Source organism: Melanostigma gelatinosum, assembly GCF_949748355.1.
Source record: "Melanostigma gelatinosum genome assembly, chromosome: 13".
NCBI lineage: Eukaryota > Metazoa > Chordata > Actinopteri > Perciformes > Zoarcidae > Melanostigma > Melanostigma gelatinosum.
Window position 1 is genome coordinate 14258336 of NC_136646.1, and position 22423 is coordinate 14280758.

The following is a 22423-nucleotide window of genomic DNA, read 5'->3' on the forward strand; positions in this document are numbered from 1 at the left end:
CACTCTAAAATGTCATAGGCTTAGAGTAGATTTTGGAAGCATTTGAAGGCACTATAACAACAACCTGACTATATATAAATATAACCAAAATGGCATTGAAATGTCATATGAGGCATAATAAATATAAACAAATTCAGTGATTGTGAGAGAAAAACAAATCCCATTGCAAGGATTTCAGGGCACTATACTGAATTACAAAATGTGGGGATTTTGGAACGCTGTAAAAAATGTTGGGAATGTAACAAATAACTTATTTCGGACTACCACTAAACTACTCAAATTAGGGAAGGCATGCCATGGCTACATGACTAAATATCCACTCATACAGCCCGTGTCAGCTACCTTTATGAGGCATTGAAACAAATTCCAACTTAGCTTGTAATCAGAGGAACAGAAAGACATTGCCTCTACTTTGAAAGTCAATCGATATGTACTTCCGTTTTTGCCCTGGTTAACTCAGAAGGACGAGTCGCAGCTCACAGCCGGTCCTGTCGAGCCCGGGTGGGGGGGAGGTGGAAGGGTAGAGGATCCAGGGAAACTGGCTCATAGGAGCCCGGTCTTCGCTGTACTCACCGTGCAGCGTCTAAACCTGAGAGAGAACGCCTCGATCATCAAAATAACAAACCGAGATATCCTGCAGCTTCCATTCACAACTTCTTCTCCAAAAGAACACGTTCTCTTCTTTGCCTCGAGGAAACCAAACAGCAAGGAACCAGTTTGTTTGTCTTTTTTTTTAAATGCATATGGATTTAGAAGTATCCTAGTCTACCCCCCTCCCCCCCGCGTGCAACATCCTGCATATGCCATCACCCAGGCAACCAGAACCTCTCTCCATCACCCTCCTGCGCTCCGGCTCTCACCACCATCATCTGCAGCCTCCGAGAGAAACCAAACCCTCCCTTTGACGCTCGTCCTCCAAGTGGAAGCTGATTTTTTTGGCAATTCAAATTCTATTTTCTTAATTTTTTTTCTTCTTTTTTTTTTTTAACCAGTAAGGTTCATGTGTCGGAGAAGTCTTTTCTCTCAGCACCAAAATGCCTGTGAGACGCGGTCATGTTGCGCTCCAGAACACCTACCTGGACACTATCATCAGGAAATTCGACCAGCAAAGTAAGTGCACATGATAGAATGAAGTTTTCACCATGAGGTGCTGTCGAAGTGTGGGCACGCAGTTGGCCCTCCAGATAGCGATTATAAGAGCAAAGAAAGTGCGTTAGAAAAGAATAAGTGTTTGCCCTCCATTACGGTACTGTGAGGTAATAATGTTCTCAGTCCCTGACAGGAAATGGTTATCATCAGTAGGAGCAGTGTGCCATCACAACATGCATATTTATGTGATTATTAAAATAAAGCATGGTTGTGAATGGAACAGCTGCTGGATGTAACAACATTTTGATCACAGTGATAAACAATGTGGGTAAAAGCTAGCCACACCATGTTGTCTGTTACCACAGGGCTACAGCCTGTCCTTTATTTGTCATATGAATTCAGACTCTTGAACAGGTGGCCGACGGACAGGCTTTTAATGGTGCATTGAAAAGTCTTATCTAATTTGTATCAGAGCTGTTTGCTCACCTGATGTCTATAATGTTCCATGAGCTCACATGTTCCACTGAAGTGAGACCAGCGCTCACACATTGAGAACGAAAAAAACAACTCTTTCTGTCCCTGTGATAAAACATTCATGTTGGATTTGATATCTCCTTTTAACCCATAGGGTTATTTATTTATTCATCTTTTATCTCTGTTTTACCTCAAGCTTTTGTACATCACACATCAGCAAGTTACATCTTTGTTCATGTACTTTATTGTTTAGAAATGCTACAAAACAATATTTTCAGTCTATATAAAGTCAGTGTTCCCTTGTAGGCCTAACTCTATGGGCCGCTAACCCTGACATGCTGATCAGATACGGACCAGACATGGAGAAGTAGTTGCTCTCAGTTTTAGTCTGATTCAATCTGGCAGAAATACCACTTGAATCTCTGAAACCTCTATTATGTAACGCCTCTACTGTATGTCACTAAGTGTGTAGTGTGCACGCGCAGCCACATGCACGTGCCTGACCAGGTGAGTGCACGTGCCTCCGCGTTGCTGCTAAGCAACGGTGTGACGATCAGTGTTTCCCCTTTGAGCCTAAAGACTTTGGACGGGATGTGCTTTCCTCCAGAGGAGCTCGTCCATTTACTTTAAAGAGAGGGACTTAGGAGAGAGTCCCCTCCACTCATCTGTTCGGGCAGCAGACAGGGACGAGCTGTTTAACCCAGTTCCACCGCAGGATAATAAAAGGGCCAGTCAGAGGATATGTGCTTTCCATTCAGCTCACTGAACTCCTCCATTAGCAGCCTTTGAACTAAACTGCCCTGCTTCACTTTCATGGTTGCTGATGCTGCGTACATTACAACCATCAATAACAGGGACTGGATGGTATGAGCATGGAACTGTAGGCTGCTATTACGTGTTTTTTTTCTGAATGAAGAATAACTTGCAGTTAATACTCAAAGGTTTGACATCGCAGAAAGAAAAACATTACTATGATCCAGTTTCCAGTGGCGGAAGGAATATTCAGGTATCAATACAACAATGTAAAAATACACCATGACAAGTAAAATTTCTGTATTATACTCAAGTAAAATAAGTATTATGAGCTAAATGTACATGAAAGACAAATTCTGCTGCACAAATTTGTTTAATTTTTCAAACTTTTCTCTGATCTTTGCTTCTTTTATGAAATACTGCAGAGTTTTACCTGTTTGGGCCCCAAATTAGAAAATATTTGAGAAGTTCAGAGGATAAATATTTCTTTGGTGGAACTGCTAACAACTCCTGGACATCTGAAACATGACAAGCTGCCCAAATCTTGAGCAATGCGTTGTATTTTATCAGCCTATCGTATGTTTTTTAATGTATATTGCGTATTGAAAGCAAGATAATTAATACGCATGTGGGGTCGGGGCAGATATATTTAAGTGGGCTTCTAAAATAAATTCCATATTTGTGGAAACACTATAGCCTCAAAGTAAAGATCATATAGATAAAGTAAAAACATCCCAAAGCATGTAAAACTAAAACGGTGAATGTACACAGTATACAGTAGTGAAATCGAATTGAGTACATTTACTCAAATTCTAGGTGGACTATAGTGCTTTACCTGAATCTTTTCTTTACCACTTTGTACTCTGTACTCTGTACTCCATTACATCTCAGAGGCTACTTTCTACTTCACTAAAATTATAGTTACTTGACAAATTAAGATTTAGTCTACAAAGCATACAAAGAGCGTATCAAATATTGTGTCTTTTTATAAATTAGACTATATGACCACAGTATATCAAACCATATATAAAAGTACAGCTCCACTTCAAGCAACCATAGCAGTAAAATTCTGCTTTTACATTAGTGCACGAGTCATACAAATCTCATGATACAGTCATGAACATACACATGTGGTATTATGCTACATTGAGTCATTTTATGACTTTAAGTACATTTTCATGATGATATACTTCAGCAACCTTGTCATTGCAGGGCTGTTACTTGTAACAAAGTATTTCTATGGTGTGGTATTTGTATTTTTACTTGAGTAAAGGCATACTCCCTCCACCACTGGCAGTATGAATAGAGACGAGAACATAGAAACAATACATCATAATAAAAAGATAATACCCTCGTCTAGCAGCATTATTATACGGGCACATACTTATTAGAAACAGCTGCATTATCCAAGTTTAATTAAAAAAATGTCAGGTAAAATCTTACAGGCTAATCCTGATAAACGTCAACAACCTGTATTCCCATAAACTATGTGACAGCAGGTGTGACCGAGCCACAGAGGCTCTTATGTTAAGTGCCCACCTGCTTCTCCTCAGTCCCTGAGGATAAATTGTGACGTTAATAACATTAGCACTATGGAGAGGTGGACTTCATTAGCTCCACTTGGGCTGATTGTCGAGTGGAGACCATGCAGTGGAGTTTAAACACTATGTTCTTTACACTCTAAGTGCATTTGTATTATAATGTAAAGAATGTTTTAGTCTACTCTAGTCTAATCTAATCACTTAAAAAACAGTCAGTAGAATTAAATTAAATGTCGAATTCTAATGGTTGTTTTACCAAATGAAATGTTATTAGGCCCTAGAAGTGCATGGTAATGTAATAACAGCCACGATTGCAAAGCTCCAAAAGAGAGCTAACACGTAAAGCTGAAATGAAAGCTAGCTGCTGTGAGTGCCAGCTAGCCTTAGCTAAAACTAAATTCCCTTACTCTTTATTCATCCTGTTTTCTCCTGTAACTGAAAAAATGACTTTTGACAATCCAAAGATGTTCAGTATTTATATAAATGAAGCAGCAGCTAAATCCAACCACTACAAAAAGTAACAGCAGCTGACGTTAGCTAAGCTTGTCCTGCTAAAAGATTGCTAGCTAGCATAGCAAAGTAAGCTTCACTCCTTGAACTGCATTTTCTTTATTTAGTCAGCTCTCGGACTTATACAGCAGACTTTCTTTCTCTTTATATTATGAGAAACGCCTTTTAGTAAAGCACCTTCTAACAATGTGTAAACTACTCTGAATACTCAACAATACTTTGAGTATTTTGGTAGCTTTTCTTTAAGTCTTTCATTCCTCACAGTGTTAACCGTTAGCCATATCTGAATTGAGGGTCTAAAATGAAGATCTGTGCAATTGTGGTTAAATTCAATTACAAACATTCGTTTATTTATTCATAACTATACTGAGGATATGTTATTATCTTGTGTGGTATTTAAGACAAAATACTTAGAGAGTTTTCAAAGTGGATCCTCAATGTCTTATCAATAAATATGTTACTTTGTAATTTAAACCCACAGTCACTATACCTCCACATAGATTGATTGCCTTTTTAAACAGGAATATGACGCTAACGTTTCCTCCTCCCTTCAGATCGCAAGTTTCTAATTGCCAACGCCCAGACGACAAACTGTGGCATCATCTACTGCAACGAAGGCTTCTGCGAGATGTTTGGTTTCGCCAGGGCAGAGATCATGCAGCAGCCCTGTACCTGCCAGTTCTTGGTGGGGCCCGGCACCATGAAGAGCGCCCTGGCCCAACTAGCTCAGGCCCTGCTTGGCTCAGAGGAGCTCAAGGTGGAGATCCTCTACTACGATAAGGAAGGTAAGACACCGGAGGAGAGAAGTGCTTGCAACCTCAGATACCTGGCCTAGTGGACAGCTTGGTTGTTATGAAAACAGTTAATCATAAAATTCATCCTCATGTTCCACTGTTTGACAAGCCATCTTCTTACAAGAAACCTAATTGGACAGATTCCAGACTTTTACCCTAACTTTCATTTTGGAATTTGCTCCTATTTTGTCCGTTTGTCAGTCACTGAACTTCATTTCTGATGGAGAAAATTCATATTAAGATGTATGCAGCAGATGATTTTAGGTTTCAATAAATAATCGACATTACTTCTCATTCAACAAGTAATATCACCAACAAGACAATCCGTGTTATTCCAGGAACATTTTAAAGCTTTTAAAATCCTAACTAACTCCAATAAGGTATTGCAGCCCCTCTCATTTCCGTTCAAATCACATTTAAATTTTCTCATAAAAAACATGGAAATCACGATTCATCAGGAAGAAAAAAGATCTTAATCTCGCGCCACCAATGTGAGACAATTCACGGTGACCATGTTTCTCTTTCAGACCTTGCAGACGCTCTTTAATAATTAAAAATCAGTCATCATGAGGCTTTAAATCGCGTTGCGTGTTCTCGGCACTGATTCCACAGTGGCCTCCACCGCAAAACCAGGCAGGCACGTTCACACACACAAACTCGAATCACTTCAATCATTCTCTGATGGGTGCACATTTACTTAGACTTACCTGTTCTGCCATATTGTTTTTTTCTGGTACACCCTTAATCCCTGCAACCCTCCCATCTCAACAAACGTTTTTTCTGCTTTTTTTCCACATCCTCCATTTATACTTTTGTCCAAAACTAAATTTTTGCAACCAGAAATATAATTATTACAGTTAGAGAATTCCATGCAGGAATGAAGAGACCTAGAGATGGTGCCATTAGAACCGTAATGAGAGAGCAGAGTAAAAATATCATAGCAGAAATAACAGAGCGAGACAGACGTTTAAACTTGGTATCGGTGGCATTTTACTGAACGCTCCCTCCTCTCAAAGCTCCATTTCCTCTTGACTCTCTGACTTCATCTTTGTGCCACTAGTTTCAGACTAACCAGACCATCCGTTCAATTCCTCCCTCACCGTTTCATCACACAGAGTTACAGAAACACGAGGACAGAGGCACGCAAACACTCCAGGCTCAGGACGATTACTGTCATCAACCCATTCACTGTCTCCTCACACACACACACACACACACACACACACACACACACACACACACACACACACACACACACACACACACACACACACACACACACACACACAACACATTATGTATTTTGCTACTTTGGACATTTGGGCATGGGGCGTGCAGTCTGGAGCGCTGTTGTCATGGAAATGTGATCAGCATGCGGGCGCAAATCCACGAAGCATCTTTTTCCTTTGTCTCCTGCTTCCTACTGTGCTTCCAGACTGAACAGGTAGAACAAAAACTGCGAACAAGTGGATACAATGTGATTCAGATTGGATGTGTGAATGGGACTGAATGCTGGAACTATTGGTGTGTATTTTTAGACCACGCTGATTGCAGAATGAAGTTTATCCTGACGGATGTGTTGTTCATTTTGCTATTTTTAGCAAGTGTAGTGGAAGCGTCATGGGGCAAATCAGATGGTTGCTATTTTCTCTTGTTTGGGGGGGGGGGGGGGGGTATAGCGGTCCCCGGTTCAAGTCCGAGTGCCCCCTGATTTCCTACTGAAGTGTGTCTCTCTCTGTGTCTATAGGAACCTGTAGACCATGCCTGGTAGACGTTGTCCCCGTAAAAAACGAAGAAAGTCTCGTGATCATGTTCATCCTCGACTTCCAGGAGCTGATTGATCCTTCTCTCAAGACGTCAGGCCTCAAGCAGAGAGTTGCCAAAGGATTGATATACTGTAAACCCTTTAACATTTCGCTTATAACTTACAAAAAACGATTGTATGTGAACATGATTTGTAGTAGATAACATTGAAGTTTTGTTAACAGCTGAGCTGAACACAGACTTTCCCCGTCAGGTCAGAATCGCAGGTTGAAGATGAGGCTACCGGTGCTGCAGTCCATGCGACAACCTTCACTGTCCAAAGATCAGTTTGAAGGAGTGGTAGTGGACTACCTGCAGGTGAGGTCACACATTCACAACACACCACAGGAGATAATACAATGAAATTCAAGGGTTGATTGCTCTTCCCAAAGGATCCCAACGGGAAAACTGAGGGGGAGAAAATCTACCATTGTTGAGTTAATCTTACTTTTGTTTCGAGTTCTCTCATGTTTTGATGAATCACTTCTTGTGTGAAGCTATTTCCTGACAGTATCCATACCTGATTTGTAAAACACAACACAATTTCAGTTTGAAATGCTGTTGAAAGATAATCTATTTTTTTTTTTTGGAAATTAAATTATTATTTTTGTACACCTCAGACAAGGCTTTCTGCTCTCTGCCCCTGCCAGCCAAACAGCGAGGACGTCCCGCTCAAAGAGCTTCGTATCCCATCCAAGGAGAGCTGCGTGCAGTCTGAGACCGAAGCCCTGATCGAACAGGACCTTGATCCTCCATCCCTTGCAGCCCAGTCCTCCACCAAGCGGCGTTCCCTGCTGACAGACCGCCTGGACCCCAGCAACGCCTTGCCCAGGGGCCCGCTACCTCGGAGCTGTTCTCGGGACAGCGTCCGCAGCCTTCGACGCGCCTCGTCACTGGACGACATTGATGGCATGAGGGCAGAATGGAGCAGTCGACCTGTGGACGTCCAAACCAACAGCAGTGAGTGTCTGACCGGGACGCTGAGAGCATTTCTGTATTTGTAACCGAAGATTTGACTCACTCAACTTTTAAAATCATTGTAGTTGACCAAAACTGATACTTTTCTCCAAGAGATTTGTCAGTATTGAATTATGAAGGCAGAAGAGGGGTTCCCTTCCTTCATTGAGTCCACTGATTCTGTGTAGGTTTGTGGTCCATTTGTGGTCCAATTGAACACTACTGCACATCGTCTTCTTCTTCTCAGGGGAAGTCTTGTGTGAGGAAACTATCATTTGTGTGCAGGTTCCAATCATACTCTCAATCTGTCCGTCACATTTTCTTTCATTTCATCATATTTGTACGTCCGTCTCAGTCTTTGAGGCTGAGGGGAAATGCACTCTGTCCTGATTCACGTGTTGAGGGAAAGAAATAGTGGATGAACAAAAACATTTCGTTTCTAAAACATTTTAACTGTAACATTTCTTTTAACATTTGGTCAGGATTTGACCTTTAAACCTGGACACTTCATTTAGAAGTACATCAATGTGAATTTAAAGAAACCTCATAATTCGATCACATTTTCAGGTATTCGTTTTCTGTTTTCTCACCATAATTCATCATTTTCCACAATCTGCTTGTGAATCTTAACTGTTGTTGTTGCCGCTCTCCGCTGTAGATCTGAAGCCGAGCGCTCTGAACTCTACGTCGGACTCGGACCTGATGAGACATCGGACCGTCGGCCGCATCCCTCAGGTTACTCTCACCTTCGGCTCGGACCGGTTGAGACCGCCTTCGCCCACTGAGATTGAAATCATTGCACCCAGCAAGATTAAAGACCGGGCACAGAATGTCACTGAGAAGGTCACTCACGTCACTCAGGTAAGACGAGTCCTGAGTGAAAAAAGAGAAAATACTCTGACATTGTTGGTTGCTTTACCTTTTTTCATTTACAAAATTAAGATTGTTTTACTCATGCACTCATTGTAATTCGTCATTTTGTTCAATTGTGACGACACAGAAGAGGCTGATCGTTTTCTTTGAAAATTATTGGATGAAATTATCTTCTTTGAGTCCAGTTGAGCCTCATATTTAAAGGTTTCACAACAGCTTTGTCTGCTTTCTTTGGCCTGAACGTGAATATTTTTCACTCTCATTGGAAAAATATTACATATTACTCCTCCCATCATCCTGTCAAGTGCAGCTTGTATGACCATTTTTGTGGTTAATCTCACATCCAGTCGTTGTCTCGTCGCATGGACACTTCAGACAAAGATGTTTTAAAAATGTTTATTGCTTCTGGCTCACTGAAGATGCTTAAAACACGTCTGCAGTCGCGGAGTGAAAGAGTGAGAGAATGATCTCACCTGAGGTGTGACATCTACGGCTCCAGCATCTGAATGTTAAACTACGGTAATTGGAGATAATGATATAATGAAGAGCAGGGCAAAAGTCCTTGAGTTAAATGTCGAGACAATACTACACTTTCCTATCTTATATTATTATTAAATCTCACTCTGCAAAGTAACTTTTAACCGAAGCGTTGGGGAAATAATGTGTGATACCAACCACAAGATTTACCTCAGAAATTCAGTGGAGAGAAAGTTGTCTCAGAAATTGGCGAGAATATAAATATAACGTCTGAGTTCTCTGAATGCTTTCTGGTTTCACAACTGCATTCGGCTTGTTCTTGGCTTTTCTTTGTACAGTTTTGCATTTCAGGAGGAAGTACATTTAGGAAACATTTTTACACTGACAAACCACCACAACACATACCATAGGCCTTCGATTTGCATTGCTTCATCAATTTATCATTAATCAGTGCCACATTTGCATGGTTTATGTGCAGCGCTATTACCCTGCTGCTGCCTTGGTGGTGGTGAGATGTCACTTCTTCACACCGGGGGGGGGGGGGGGGGGGGGGGAGTGGTATCGACAGCCGGCTACACAATGTGGACGCAACGTGGCTTCTGTGGCCCTGGAAAAACTGACAGGAGGGACAGACGGGCTCCTTGAATGTCTGGCAGAACACTTGAGTTGTTATCTGCACTCCGCTGACGTCATGGACAAGTTTGGATAAAAGAGTGTTTCTCTGTGTGAGCGTGTCAGTGGAGTGGAGTGTCAATAAGGGGTTTTCTGCTCTTCATGTTTCTGTTGGAAGGTGGACGTGTTGCAGCTCTCTGTCACTGGTATGTCTCCTGTAGACAGGTCTGTCGCACACGTCCCGTGGGAGTCGTGGGGTGACAGACCTGAAGCTCAGGTTTCAGGTCACAGTAAAGCTGCTGCTGTCATGTGAGAACTAACGAGTGCAAGTGTTTACATGTTACTAAATCTATATGCAAACGTCGCCTTTGCTTTGTTGTTCTATGCCGTGATACAATGACATTGTTCGTCACAGCGCCTTTCTAATTGGATTTCGATTGGCACCTTACAACAAGGGAAATGAAGGTTGTCATCGATCTTTGTTCATATTGATTTGTCTGCATAACATGAAACACACGGTGTGATGGACGACACTGTAGCTTGTAAAAGATTGTAGAAAAGCACCTGGCACACTGTTACTACTGTGTGTGTGTGGTGCCCCCTGGCTTTGAATGAGCTCACAACAGGAGACTGGAGATTCAGTTTGAATTAAATAGAACTTCACATTTGTTTTTCAAAGCAGGGACCATGATTTGATTTGTGTGTGCGCAGTTGAAGTGCACGTGTTAACACAGGTGTATACTCACAAAGAAGTATTATGATCTTAACATGCTCAGTGATCAAACTCATTATTCAAGAGCAGCCATCAAGCACAAGTTTATCAAAATATAAGAGGATACAATACTGTCCTGCAATATACTGTGGGAATTCCTCCAAACATTTCTGGCCACTTTGCCTCCATCAGTGTGAAATATGAGGTTGTTTCTGGCTTCTTTAAGTGCAATCAGTTAATTAATTATGGCCATATTGACTTAAAATATACTATGTTTGAATGACTATTTGTAACTTATAAAACATCACATGGGCTCAGAACAAATACACAAATAGGTAGACGTGGTGGTAACACATTGCATGTAAATACAGAAATATTTCCAGAATTATTTCTCAAGTAGCTAAATCAGGCTGCCTATATCAACAGGGGAGTGTATCCAGCAGGACGCTAAAGGAAAGCTACTTTGGCTTTTCCCAGTTTTTGCTTGTCGAGCACCAGTTGAGGAGGAGGATGCTGTCATTCACAGAGCCACCGGATCATTTGTTCATGTTTGAAGGAGGATCCCACGGTGAGGGCTGGGCTACAGGGAGGGGGGGGGGGGGGGGGGGAGCAGGAGGGAGGGGGATACAGATGGATGGATAGGGGTTTCCTCCCTCTCTCTCTCTCTCTCTCTCTTGCACTCTCTTCTCTAGCTGTTTACCCCGTGGTGCCCTTCAGCATGAGCTTCAAGCACAAACTTCAGCCTGTGAGTACCTCAGCCTTACTGGGTCTCTCACGCTCCCTGGTTTCAGCTCCACTTCCCTGTTTATTTGTTGTCCCTTTCCCTCCTCTTGCTCCCTCCCGTCATCCTCCACCGCACCCTTCGTGCTTACCTTTCTGTAGCGCCACAGGTGAACAACATCAGCTTTATCCACGTGAAGCTGATGCCATGTCGCCTGGCTATGACAAGGTATTGCCTGTCTATTTGTGACAAGTCACGAATTTAGTCTTGCAGCTTTTAGAACATTTTGCTTTTGAGTTGCACCTGTTTTTAGGTTTACGGAGAGGGTGTTTTAAGTGCAGCAGTTGGTTTGTGTGTTCATGTTTAGAGTGAAATAAGACAGCATGAGGACATTTTGCAAGAAGAAAATTAAGTAAAATTAGTTGTTACAGATTTTGCACTTTGCTTTGTGACTTTATTCAAAAGGATATAAGTAGTATTTTCTGGTTTTCATAGCAGATGACCTACAATCCACAATATTTAGTGTTATCACACTGGCTTTTGTGATATATATCCTGTTCAGTCTTTAAGCTTCTTTTGCATTTTACACCTCAACTGCCTTCTCAATCAAACACATGTGATCAAATGTATAAAGAGTGAACTCTTTCTATGTTAATTATAAAGTCAGAGTAATGACACACAGCTGTTGCGTGCCAACTGGCGGTGGCAGTTGTTCTCTGGTCCTCATTATGCATTCGAGCTGTGCTCAACATCAATAACTTAACATTTCTTGGATGAGTGAACTTTTGCTCGTGTGTTTACGTTTTCATTGCTGTGTTGTCTTTTCACATCTGTTCAGCTGCTGTGGTCATTTGCTGACACACAGAGGAGTGCCAGAGGTTGTTGTGTTCAGTGAATCCTGTGAGGTTTCCCGCCTTAAAACCTAATAAGGGTCGAAACACTGGAGGGTTTGTGAGGAAATGGAAAGACAACAATGCACAAAGAGTATTTCTTAACATGGGTTAGTAAGCTAGTGTTGATATGAGTGTCAGCAGTGGGCCATCAGAAATATCTAATTTGTTAGAGTAGAGCATTTTTACACCAGCAATGACCTAACCTTTCAGAATGAACTAAAGTCACTCCTCTGCACGGCTCCCAATCGATGCCAGCACTTATTTTGGTCCACAATTGATCAGAACATTCGTAGGAGAGGTCACATAGTCTCAATAAAGTGTTGATCACATGACGCAACAGTGGCAGGTGAGGCTGCAGTGAGCTCTTTAAAAACAGCAGTTAGTGATTTGATTTTTTGGAGTGTTTGTGGAGTGCGGATAGAGCTGCACAGAGACTCTGTTAGAGATGAGTTTGTGGTTTTTGTAGAAGTTTGTGGTTTTTGGGCAAGAAAGTGATGCAAGAGAGGAGATGGCCACTGGATATTCTGGAGTTAATCATGAAATCTAATTTGTCTCATGTCAAGTGAAGTGTCAGTGTCATGTTGTAGTTATAGTTTTTTCAAGTGAGTGTTGGCTGTTTTGTGTAGGCGATGAACTACTAAAATATAAACAACATACTGTTTGTAACCGTTGAAAACAACAGTATCTTCCCTCTTTGTCTTCAAGTCGAAGCTGTTTACCCAAAATATAAAAGTGGAGGGTGAATTATGGGGCCACTAGTCATGAATTCACTGTCCTACCTCCCTTATCACTAACATCCTCACCACCTTGTCCGTCTCTCTTTAGGTGTTGTCCCTCGGTGCTGACGTGCTGCCAGAGTACAAGCTCCAGGCCCCACGCATCCACAAATGGACCATCCTTCACTACAGCCCCTTCAAAGCGGTATGGGACTGGGTCATCCTGCTGCTGGTCATCTACACCGCCGTCTTCACGCCGTACTCGGCCGCCTTCCTCCTCAACGAGGTGGAGGAAGAGCGGAGGAGAACTTGCGGCTACACCTGCAACCCGCTCAACGTGGTGGATCTGGTGGTGGATGTCATGTTCATCGTGGACATCCTCATCAACTTCAGGACCACCTACGTCAACCACAACGACGAGGTGGTCAGCCAGCCGGGGCGCATCGCGCAGCACTACTTTAAGGGCTGGTTCCTCATTGACATTGTGGCTGCCATCCCCTTCGATCTGCTCATATTCCGCACCGGGTCGGAGGAGGTGAGCAAGAAGGGGAGAAAACGGCCTCGCAACATCAGCATATATTTGAATTTGTCCGATGTGAAAAAGATAAATACAGACAAAAGGTCAAACAAAAGTGCGTGTCGAAAATAACACCAGTGAGTGTTCTATTTATGCATCTCAGTAGCTCTTGCCAGTGAGCCAACTAAATAGAATGCAGCCATTAGTCATGTCATTAGTTACGCCTGTCTATTCCTGCCACAACATGACCAAGCTCAAATCCAGCCTGCAATCAGCTGTCGTGGGATATGTAGTTGTTGAGCCCCAACAAAACGATTGTGGTTTAATCTTAGTTGCATGTCATACCCCTCTCTCTCTCTACCTGTGTTTTTTGTCTCTATCTCCACTGTATCCCTATGACATCATGGCAGAGATGACAAGGAGTTCAAATAATTTACATTAGTAGATAACAAGGACAGAAAACCCAGTCAATATGTTTCAGCTTTTCAGAGAGACCAAAGAAATTCTCTCTAAGAACCCCTTTGAGTTGCAGATGCTAACAGAGGCTAGCGGAGTGGGTAGGACTCTCTATTGAATCGAACTTGAAACATTTAATGTGGGTTGAACAATGGAGGGTTGTATTCGACTTTGCTGACACATCAACCCCTTTTGGACGAGAACACCACTGAGCGGTTTTCTGAATTGCAAACTTGCAAAAACGGTTATTGAATTAAGAAACAGGTTATGCAGTTCCAGAAATCTTTTTTGTTTTTTTGGGGGGGTTCGGCCTTTTCGCCTTTCGTTGACTGAGGACAGTGTAGAAATGGGGGAGACAATGTGAGGTATGACATGCAACTATCAATCATTAGTGTCAAGTCTTCTTCAATGCAGCATGATGTTTAGTATATTAAGGTCCCAGCTCGAGTAAAATAGACGATACAGCGTTTTCCGGTCTGGGAGTTGTCGCCGTTCACAGTGTGTTTTCAGTTCATGGAAGTTAATTGTCACACTTTGTGTCGACTTAAATGTCTTTTTCAGCGTTTGGCAGTACTTAGCTCCGCCCTGTCGCTTCACCTCTGGTTGCAGAAATCCAAGATGCCGACAGCCAAAACGCCAAAATCAAGTCTTGAAAATGTTAGTCCACAAACCAATGGTTGGTGTCACAGTGACTACATCCGCTTTTTATATTCAATCTATTCATGCAACAAAGGAGCCAAGGCCGGAATCAAACCCAGGGCATTGCAGTTATTGGCACGCTCGGTAACATCTTGGCTCCTAAGATACTCTGCAAAACTCTGAGTGAATCAATTTGTTGTCTTAACGTCTGTTGCGACTTCACTGATTTGTCCAACGTTCAGATCGTGGGTTTGGTTGATGATGGAGTTTTTCCCAGACTCAACTTGCAAGATTTTGGTTATAATTTTTGAGACTGTAAGATGTTAGTGGTGGGGGCGATTTCAGGTCAGTTAGGCGTTCGCTTACTTCCATGCTTCCCTTTAAGTACCAATACACTTAATATCTGCAGCCAAATAGTGTGTTTAAAGCCCAGTGATGAATGATACTGGTTTGAGCACATTTTACAGTGGCACAAGAGCTTGCTAATATCACTAACATGACGTCTACTGTCTCTCCACCAGCCTCAGACAACCACTCTGATTGGATTACTGAAAACAGCCAGACTGCTGAGGTTGGTACGAGTGGCCAGGAAGTTGGACCGCTACTCAGAATATGGAGCTGCGGTCCTTTTCCTGCTCATGTGCACCTTTGCCCTCATTGCTCATTGGCTGGCCTGTATCTGGTACGCCATCGGCAACGTGGAGCGCACAAGTTCTGCACGCATCGGAGGATTGAAGATCGGCTGGCTGGACAACCTGGCCGAGCAGATCGGTAAACAGTACAATGATAGTGACGCAGCCTCGGGCCCCTCCGTCAAGGACAAGTATGTTACAGCCCTGTACTTCACCTTCAGCAGCCTGACCAGTGTGGGGTTTGGGAACGTCTCCCCCAACACCAACCCAGAGAAGATCTTCTCCATCTGTGTCATGCTCATTGGCTGTGAGTAGAGTGGGAGTGAGTCAGAAATCAGAGCAGCCTCTGGAACAAATAACATACAGTTAGCGGCTAAAGCGGCTTTAATTTACAATGAATGTGTATTGGCATGTGCAAAAAATAAAAGACAGAATCAGTGTGAAAACCTTTGTCACCAAAGTTTAAGATCCTGAATCTTTTGTTCGTGATTTGATTGGATCAACCAATGGTGGCAATATTTAGTCTTCATTTTGTTTTCATGCAATAGAATTCAGACATTCTGTGTTTCTAAACACAAATGTGTTGTTACGGTGGGACAGAAAGTGAACCAGAACGAACGCTATAATGGGACAGCATTATTGGTGTTCACAAGGCGACTCATTGAAACATCCATACATTGACATATTTGTCAAAAGCAAGTATGACGGATGGTGCTGAATTTCATCCTTCAATATTGTGTTTGAAATACAGAATTTTCTTTTGCATGTTACCCTGGTTTTGTAAAATAGCTATTTTCAAAATTGAACATTTATCCATAATAATCAATTCCTCCAACATACAGTATTTCTGTCATCTGTCCCATGCAGCGCTGATGTACGCCAGTATCTTCGGTAACGTGTCGGCAATCATTCAGAGACTGTACTCCGGCACGGCCCGGTATCACACCCAGATGCTGCGGGTCAAAGAGTTCATCCGTTTCCACCAGATCCCAGGAGGCCTGCGACAGAGGCTGGAGGAGTACTTCCAACATGCCTGGTCCTACACCAACGGCATCGACATGAACGCCGTAAGTCTTGTAAATCGATCACACACACACACACAGGGTCTTGCTCTAGTTTACAGGAGGCAAAAGACTTACGTTTGGGAAGGAATATTTCGCTGGAAAAGTGGTTGTCTAGACAGGATATGGGATGGAATTGTTGCGATATAGTGTAACAGAAAAACTTTGTGTTGTCTGTGGGGGTATAGCTCAGTGGTAGAGCATTTGACTGCAGATCAAGAGGTCCCCAGTTCAACTCTGGGTGCCCCCTGTCCATTCTGTTGTTACAGTTGAATGTTTGGCCTTCATAATCACGATTGCTGTTCTTGCCACTCGACTGGTAAGAATATTTTGACAATTTCAAAAATCATGAGAAAACATGCTGTTTTCTGAAGATTAGCTTGCTGTACAGAGTCTGAGAAAATGTTGTTTTGCTACAGAGTTTTTTTTTTTTGCAATATTCCAAAATCCAATGGAAATGGAAAAATCCCATTTGCTTTTTGCTGAGGGAACCAGTTTGATACAAAATTCGGGGCTGGCCTTAAAAATACTTCATCCCTGCAGCACTCTATGACCCAGACCCAAACCTTTATCACAGTCAGCTCCCCCCCCCCTCTGCTTCAAACAGGTTTTAGGGATTCAGACGAGCTACCATATAGAAACATTAAAACATCATCTACACACACACACACACACACACACACACACACACACACACACACACACACACACACACACACACACACACACACACACACACACACACACACACACACACACACACACACACACACACAACCTGTCAAACCTGGGAAATCAAACAGAAAGGTCTGTCATTTGCTCACATTTTGGTTTTAGAAATGATGTGCCATCCTGCCTCTAGAGGGCACATGCAGGCACTCTCAAACACATCACCAACCTACTCACTGTGCACACACAGTAGGTGTTTGAAAATAATCACCTGTGACTCAGCATTGTGTGTGGGGGGTATAGCTCAGTGGTAGAGCATTTGACTGCAGATCAAGAGGTCCCTAGTTCAAATCTGGGTGCCCCCTTATACTTTAAACACACAGCATTGATCTTCCTGAGCTTGAACAAATGGGAGACTGTAATTTTAGCGATGCTGTGCGTCATATTGCTGTAATGGCGTGAGCTGCGAACAGCGCTGGAGCGTTACGCAGTCAGAGCGCATCATTAGTGCCTGCCAATTCAATGTGTGAACAGATAATCACTGGGAGCCGCTGTCCTTTGTACGCTGCCTGAGTCAATCTGACACAATCTGCTCTCCTTCTCTCACCCCACGTTTCCCTTATTATGTACCTTTTCAGATTCATTCAGCATTTTCCATTTTCCATGAAGTGCTTTTGGAGATACAGGTCAAGCAGATACAGGGAAAAAAACAAACACGAATATCATGGAGAAATATTTCCACTCGGTTTACCCGATGCCCTCTGTTGCCCTGCAGGTTTTAAAGGGTTTTCCTGAGTGTCTGCAGGCTGACATCTGCCTCCATTTGAACCGCAGCTTGCTGCAGAACTGCAAAGCTTTTCGAGGTGCCAACAAAGGCTGCCTGCGGGCTTTGGCGATGCGATTCAAGACCACCCACGCTCCACCGGGGGACACTCTGGTCCACAGTGGGGACATTCTCACCGCTGTCTACTTCATTTCCAGAGGCTCGATAGAGATCCTCAGGGACGATGTGGTGGTGGCCATACTAGGTGAGCTGCAAGCTACAGTTGAGGTTCTGCTTACTTTGTCCTTTTTCCATCTATTATTTTCATCATCAGTCAGTCAGTTAAATAATCAATAAATCATTTCACTTAGAAAATGTCAATAATAATGATAAAAGGGGAAACAAATCGAATGTTTTTTTTCCCCTTTTATCACTTTTTTGTTTCTATTTTTAGTCCACCTTCTCTGTGACAAAGCCACAGCCGCAACTCACACTGCCTGAAACACTCACAACACACGTACACACTCTGTGTGTGTTCTGTGTGTTGTGTTGCCAGAGGTGTTTGGGCACAGCTCCACTTCCATTCCACAGTGGCATTGATCATCAATAGGCCCACACACAGCAATCTAGGCTGCATAGGTCATGTCTTTTCCAGCTGTGATCATTCACTTGTGCTGAGCAGCAGTGCAGTTGAGGATCAGTGTCACTCTGGTGCTTTTGTTTTTCATTAGTTTTGGAACCGATTCATCGATCACAATGTTGTCAGTTAACTATTGCCACTGTCGCTAGCGATGACTTGCTCACTTCGTCAAACATCTATTGATTTACTCTCGCTCTTTTCCCGTGCTCTTCTTTCCTTTTGTTGTGATTTAGGAAAGAACGACATCTTTGGTGAGTCCATCAGTCTGTATGGGAGGCCAGGTAAATCCAGCGCTGACGTCAGGGCTTTGACCTACTGCGATCTCCACAAGATCCTGAGAGACGACCTGCTGGAAGTGCTGGACATGTATCCCGACTTCTCCGATGTGTTCTGGAACAACTTGGAGATCACCTTCAACCTGAGAGATGTGAGTGCCACCAGAGGGCGATGTTACGCCTAGAAATACCATCCTTACGCTGACCTCAGGGCTTTTGCATAATCTGTGCTTTTGTTTTTGCCTCGAGGCCGAAGAAAACAAGTTTTAACCAGTTCTCATTTTATGACTTAATGAATGAAGACCTTAAATAGGTACACTGTGGAGTTGACGTTATACTCAAACATGGTGTGAATACATTTAACATTTCAGAAGATTGATGCCAAAATGAATTTCCTGCCTCATGAAACATTTGTAAAATTGCCTTGAAATGTATCGGCTTGTGATCGTTTGTTTTAATCCTTTTACTGGCATATCTCCTCCATTTATGGCACTTAACTGCCTCTATGCCCAGCAAGACATTGCTCTAGCACCACAAGGGGTCACAGACTCCACAGGGTGCCTTAAAAGTGGTGAAAAAAAAGACATCAGTTAGTCGTACCTGCTTAGACTATTTCCTCTCAGTGTTATGTTGTATCCCTCTCCCTATGTTCTGAGGAATACTCTGTCCTAAACGACTCAGAAAATGACTTTTGGTAACACACCTGCTGTACATGGGCCTAATGTTTATGTGCTGGTGCGTTTTTCTTTTTCTTGGGGATCCCTGGCTGCTTCAATGTGGATTATTAGATTTATCATACATAATGATGTTAGAATAATCCAAGAATGCATATGTCCTTTAAGCATGAGATCCGGTGTGTAGTTTTGAATTACTGAAGCTGATATGTATCAGGCAGATATAATACAGCAGACAACCCCGGGCAGGGACTCTGAATGTGGCTACCGCCGGACAAAGCATCGGAGAAGCTCCCTGCGTCGCCGAAACCGACCAGGTGAGTGACGGACAAGGCCGGACACGCTTCCACATGTTTCTGTTTTGACTAACCTCCACATTGTCTTATACTGGCGGTCCTGTGACAATGTCTGTACAGACGGCATGGACCGTGAAGACTCTTATGCCGATCAGTCCTGTCCAATGGCAAACCACCACCAGGGCACGATGGCAGAATCCCATTGGGAAGACCTCTGCAGCAGCGCTAGCATCTGTTCGCAGTCGAGCGATGAGCGAGATGAGGAACTGAAGTCCATGGGACATAGCAAAGGGGAGCTGTGCCTCGCCAGGGGTGACACCAGAGACAACCCCCCGGCAGTGGTCAACCTCCTGCCTCACAGTGGACCCTCGGCTGGGATGGGACCGCCTGTAGGACCACCATACTCGGGTAAAGACTACCTACAAGCCCTTCATAGGTCATGTCTGGGTAGTCTCTAATCGGCCCGATGGAGCCTTGAAACATTTTAGAGGGGTACCAAATTCATTTTTAATTCACAATTCCATCTGTGTCCTCTTCAGCACTTTCCCGGCCTCACAAGGTTTACTAAGCCATAGATTTCCTACACGTCTTTCTCTACTTTGAGGATGACATCAGATGCCACCATGTTTCTCGGGATGTGTCAGGGACATCATCATGTCTTCAATGAAATGAGAAAGAATTGAACATATTGCCAAATATCTATTAAAAATGTGGGACTCCTCTTTTTGAATAAAGTGATGACGTGTAAATGCCATTTGATGAAGTTGGTAACATTAAAAAAAAACAACCTAACCCATAAAATATTGAGCCAAAATGGAAAAAGTGAATGTTGTTTTGCAAAGCATAGAAAGACAATACATGTGTGTATTTTGTTGGCTGCAACTATAGTATGTTACTTATGTTAAAGGAGAAATAGACAATATTTAGTGCATTAATATAGCAGCAAACGACTATTTGCTATGTAAAGAGATAGTGGAGTAATGTCAACCTGAGCAGAGAGTGAAGTCACTCTCCCTCTGTGTGTGTTGTTATCCACTCTTCACCTTGCTTTGTTGACATAGTCGGGATGGCAGCACGTGCTTTTAGTGCATGTTAGTGCATTAGTGCATGTGAGCTTGCCCCACTGGTTATAGCTCACAGCTGCTGCTCTGCATTGTTCTCACTGATAACTCGGCCCAGACAGTGTAAACAGACTGGTTTTCCTAGCCCACCTATCTCTCCCACCTGTTTTGTGATTTTTGCTCAACAGAAAATATAGCATTTGAAAAATGAACGTTCTCAACTGAGGATTGTTCTTCTTCCTCTTCACAGCAGCAGCCCCAATCAGCGTGGCAGGTCCGTATGGCTACCGGCCAGACCGCAGAGACAGCCAGAGACGACGGTCTTCAGCCAGGGCCAGTTTCCACCCGTCACCCTGCACGGCCGAACATCGGCCCAGTGAGCTGGAGTCCAGACTGGAGCTGCTGCAGTCCCAGTTAAACCGGTGAGGTGGTGTAAAGTAGTATGTGTACCGGGTAGTATGTGTACCGGTGAGGCGGTGTAAGTGTGTGGGACGGAAAATAAAGAGGGGGCATCCGGATTTGAACCGGGGACCTCTTGATCTGCAGTCAAATGCTCTACCACTGAGCTATACCCCCTGCTGGTTATTGATTGCCAGATGTTGTATTTTTTTTATCATCATAGCCAATGTTTACTTTTACGTCACATTTGTGTTTGTGAAAGCGCCTCCCTTTCTCTCCTGCTGTGTTTGCATATCAATTCCCAGCATGGTGTTAATGTGTGATGCATGTATGAGAGGGAACGGGGAAGGGAAAGACAAATAAAGACAATAAAAGGGTCAAAGGTGAGACTGAAATATCCTCTGTAAAGTCAACCATGTATGTGCTTCTCTTATACCGGATGCTATTTCTCATGTACGCCTATGAGGGAGAGAGAGGTGCTGTAGGGAGATCAAGAGAGGAACCTAGTGGACGTTTTTGAAAAAGCAGATGAGAGGAAAAGTAAAAAGAGGAGGACGCCTTCCATCCACCATCAAAACATCAACATCAGTAGAGATTTATGTTCGGTGTTTTCTGACTGTGAAAATAAATCCCTGTTGTCTCTCTTTATTCTACCAAGGCTGGAGACGCGCATGACAGCAGACATCAATGTGATCCTGCAGCTCCTCCAGAGGCAGATGGCTCCGGTGCCTCTGGCCTACAGCGCTGTGTCCCCCAGCCCTCACCCCCCTCACCCCACTACCCTTTACAGCACAGGAGCACCCACAATCCACACCGTCTCTCCAATCCAGCCCGTACAGATCGACAGCACTGCCTCACTCCTGCAGGTGTTGTGTACATACATACAGTTGTAACGTTTGCTGCTCTGTTAGCGTTCATTTTTTTGATCTTCATAAGTGTAATTCCAGTGACGTCATGCAATTCTTAGTTGTAAATTAAAGGAAGGAGCTGTGTTGATACTTGGTATTGTTCTCCGAAACGCCAGAGGGCCTACCAACAACATGAACTGTGAAGAATCAAAAAACAAGAAGTGTAACCGGCAAAGTGCCATATGCTTCTCTCTCTTTCCAGAGTCCAGACTCTGACTTCAATCACAAATCCAAGGACTCCCTGTCCAGTGGGATCCATCTCACGGTGGCCTCTGATGACACGATGTCCATGTCGCCGGAGGCCGACCCACCACATCTGCCCTCTGTGGACCTCACCCCTGCTCAATTTTTAGGGGCCCGAGAGCTTCCTGGACTGCTATGTGTCAGCCAGCGCTTCCCCTCCCTCCCTGAGCACCTGGAGACCCCCACAGAGAAGCAGGAGATCCAGAGGCATGTCTCTGACCCTGTCTTGCCAGGCAGCTAGAACACCACTTACCAACACCACCCA

The 22423-nt window shown here is 43.5% G+C and overlaps 1 protein-coding gene across 1 annotated transcript; it reads left to right on the forward strand.

The window, feature by feature from the left end:
- Nucleotides 1-1034: 1034 nt before the first annotated feature.
- Nucleotides 1035-22399, forward strand: kcnh6a (potassium voltage-gated channel, subfamily H (eag-related), member 6a; the record flags this gene model as incomplete). The annotated part of the gene is made up of 16 exons (XM_079281492.1): nt 1035-1110; nt 4922-5152; nt 6909-7058; nt 7179-7282; nt 7615-7924; nt 8580-8782; nt 13035-13460; nt 15059-15476; nt 16037-16236; nt 17675-17927; nt 18536-18729; nt 19469-19568; nt 19668-19955; nt 20859-21030; nt 21666-21873; nt 22118-22399. 16 exons carry the CDS (start codon nt 1035-1037, stop codon nt 22397-22399), a joined length of 3615 nt encoding a protein of 1204 aa, XP_079137618.1.
- Between the last annotated feature and the right edge of the window lie 24 nt (nt 22400-22423).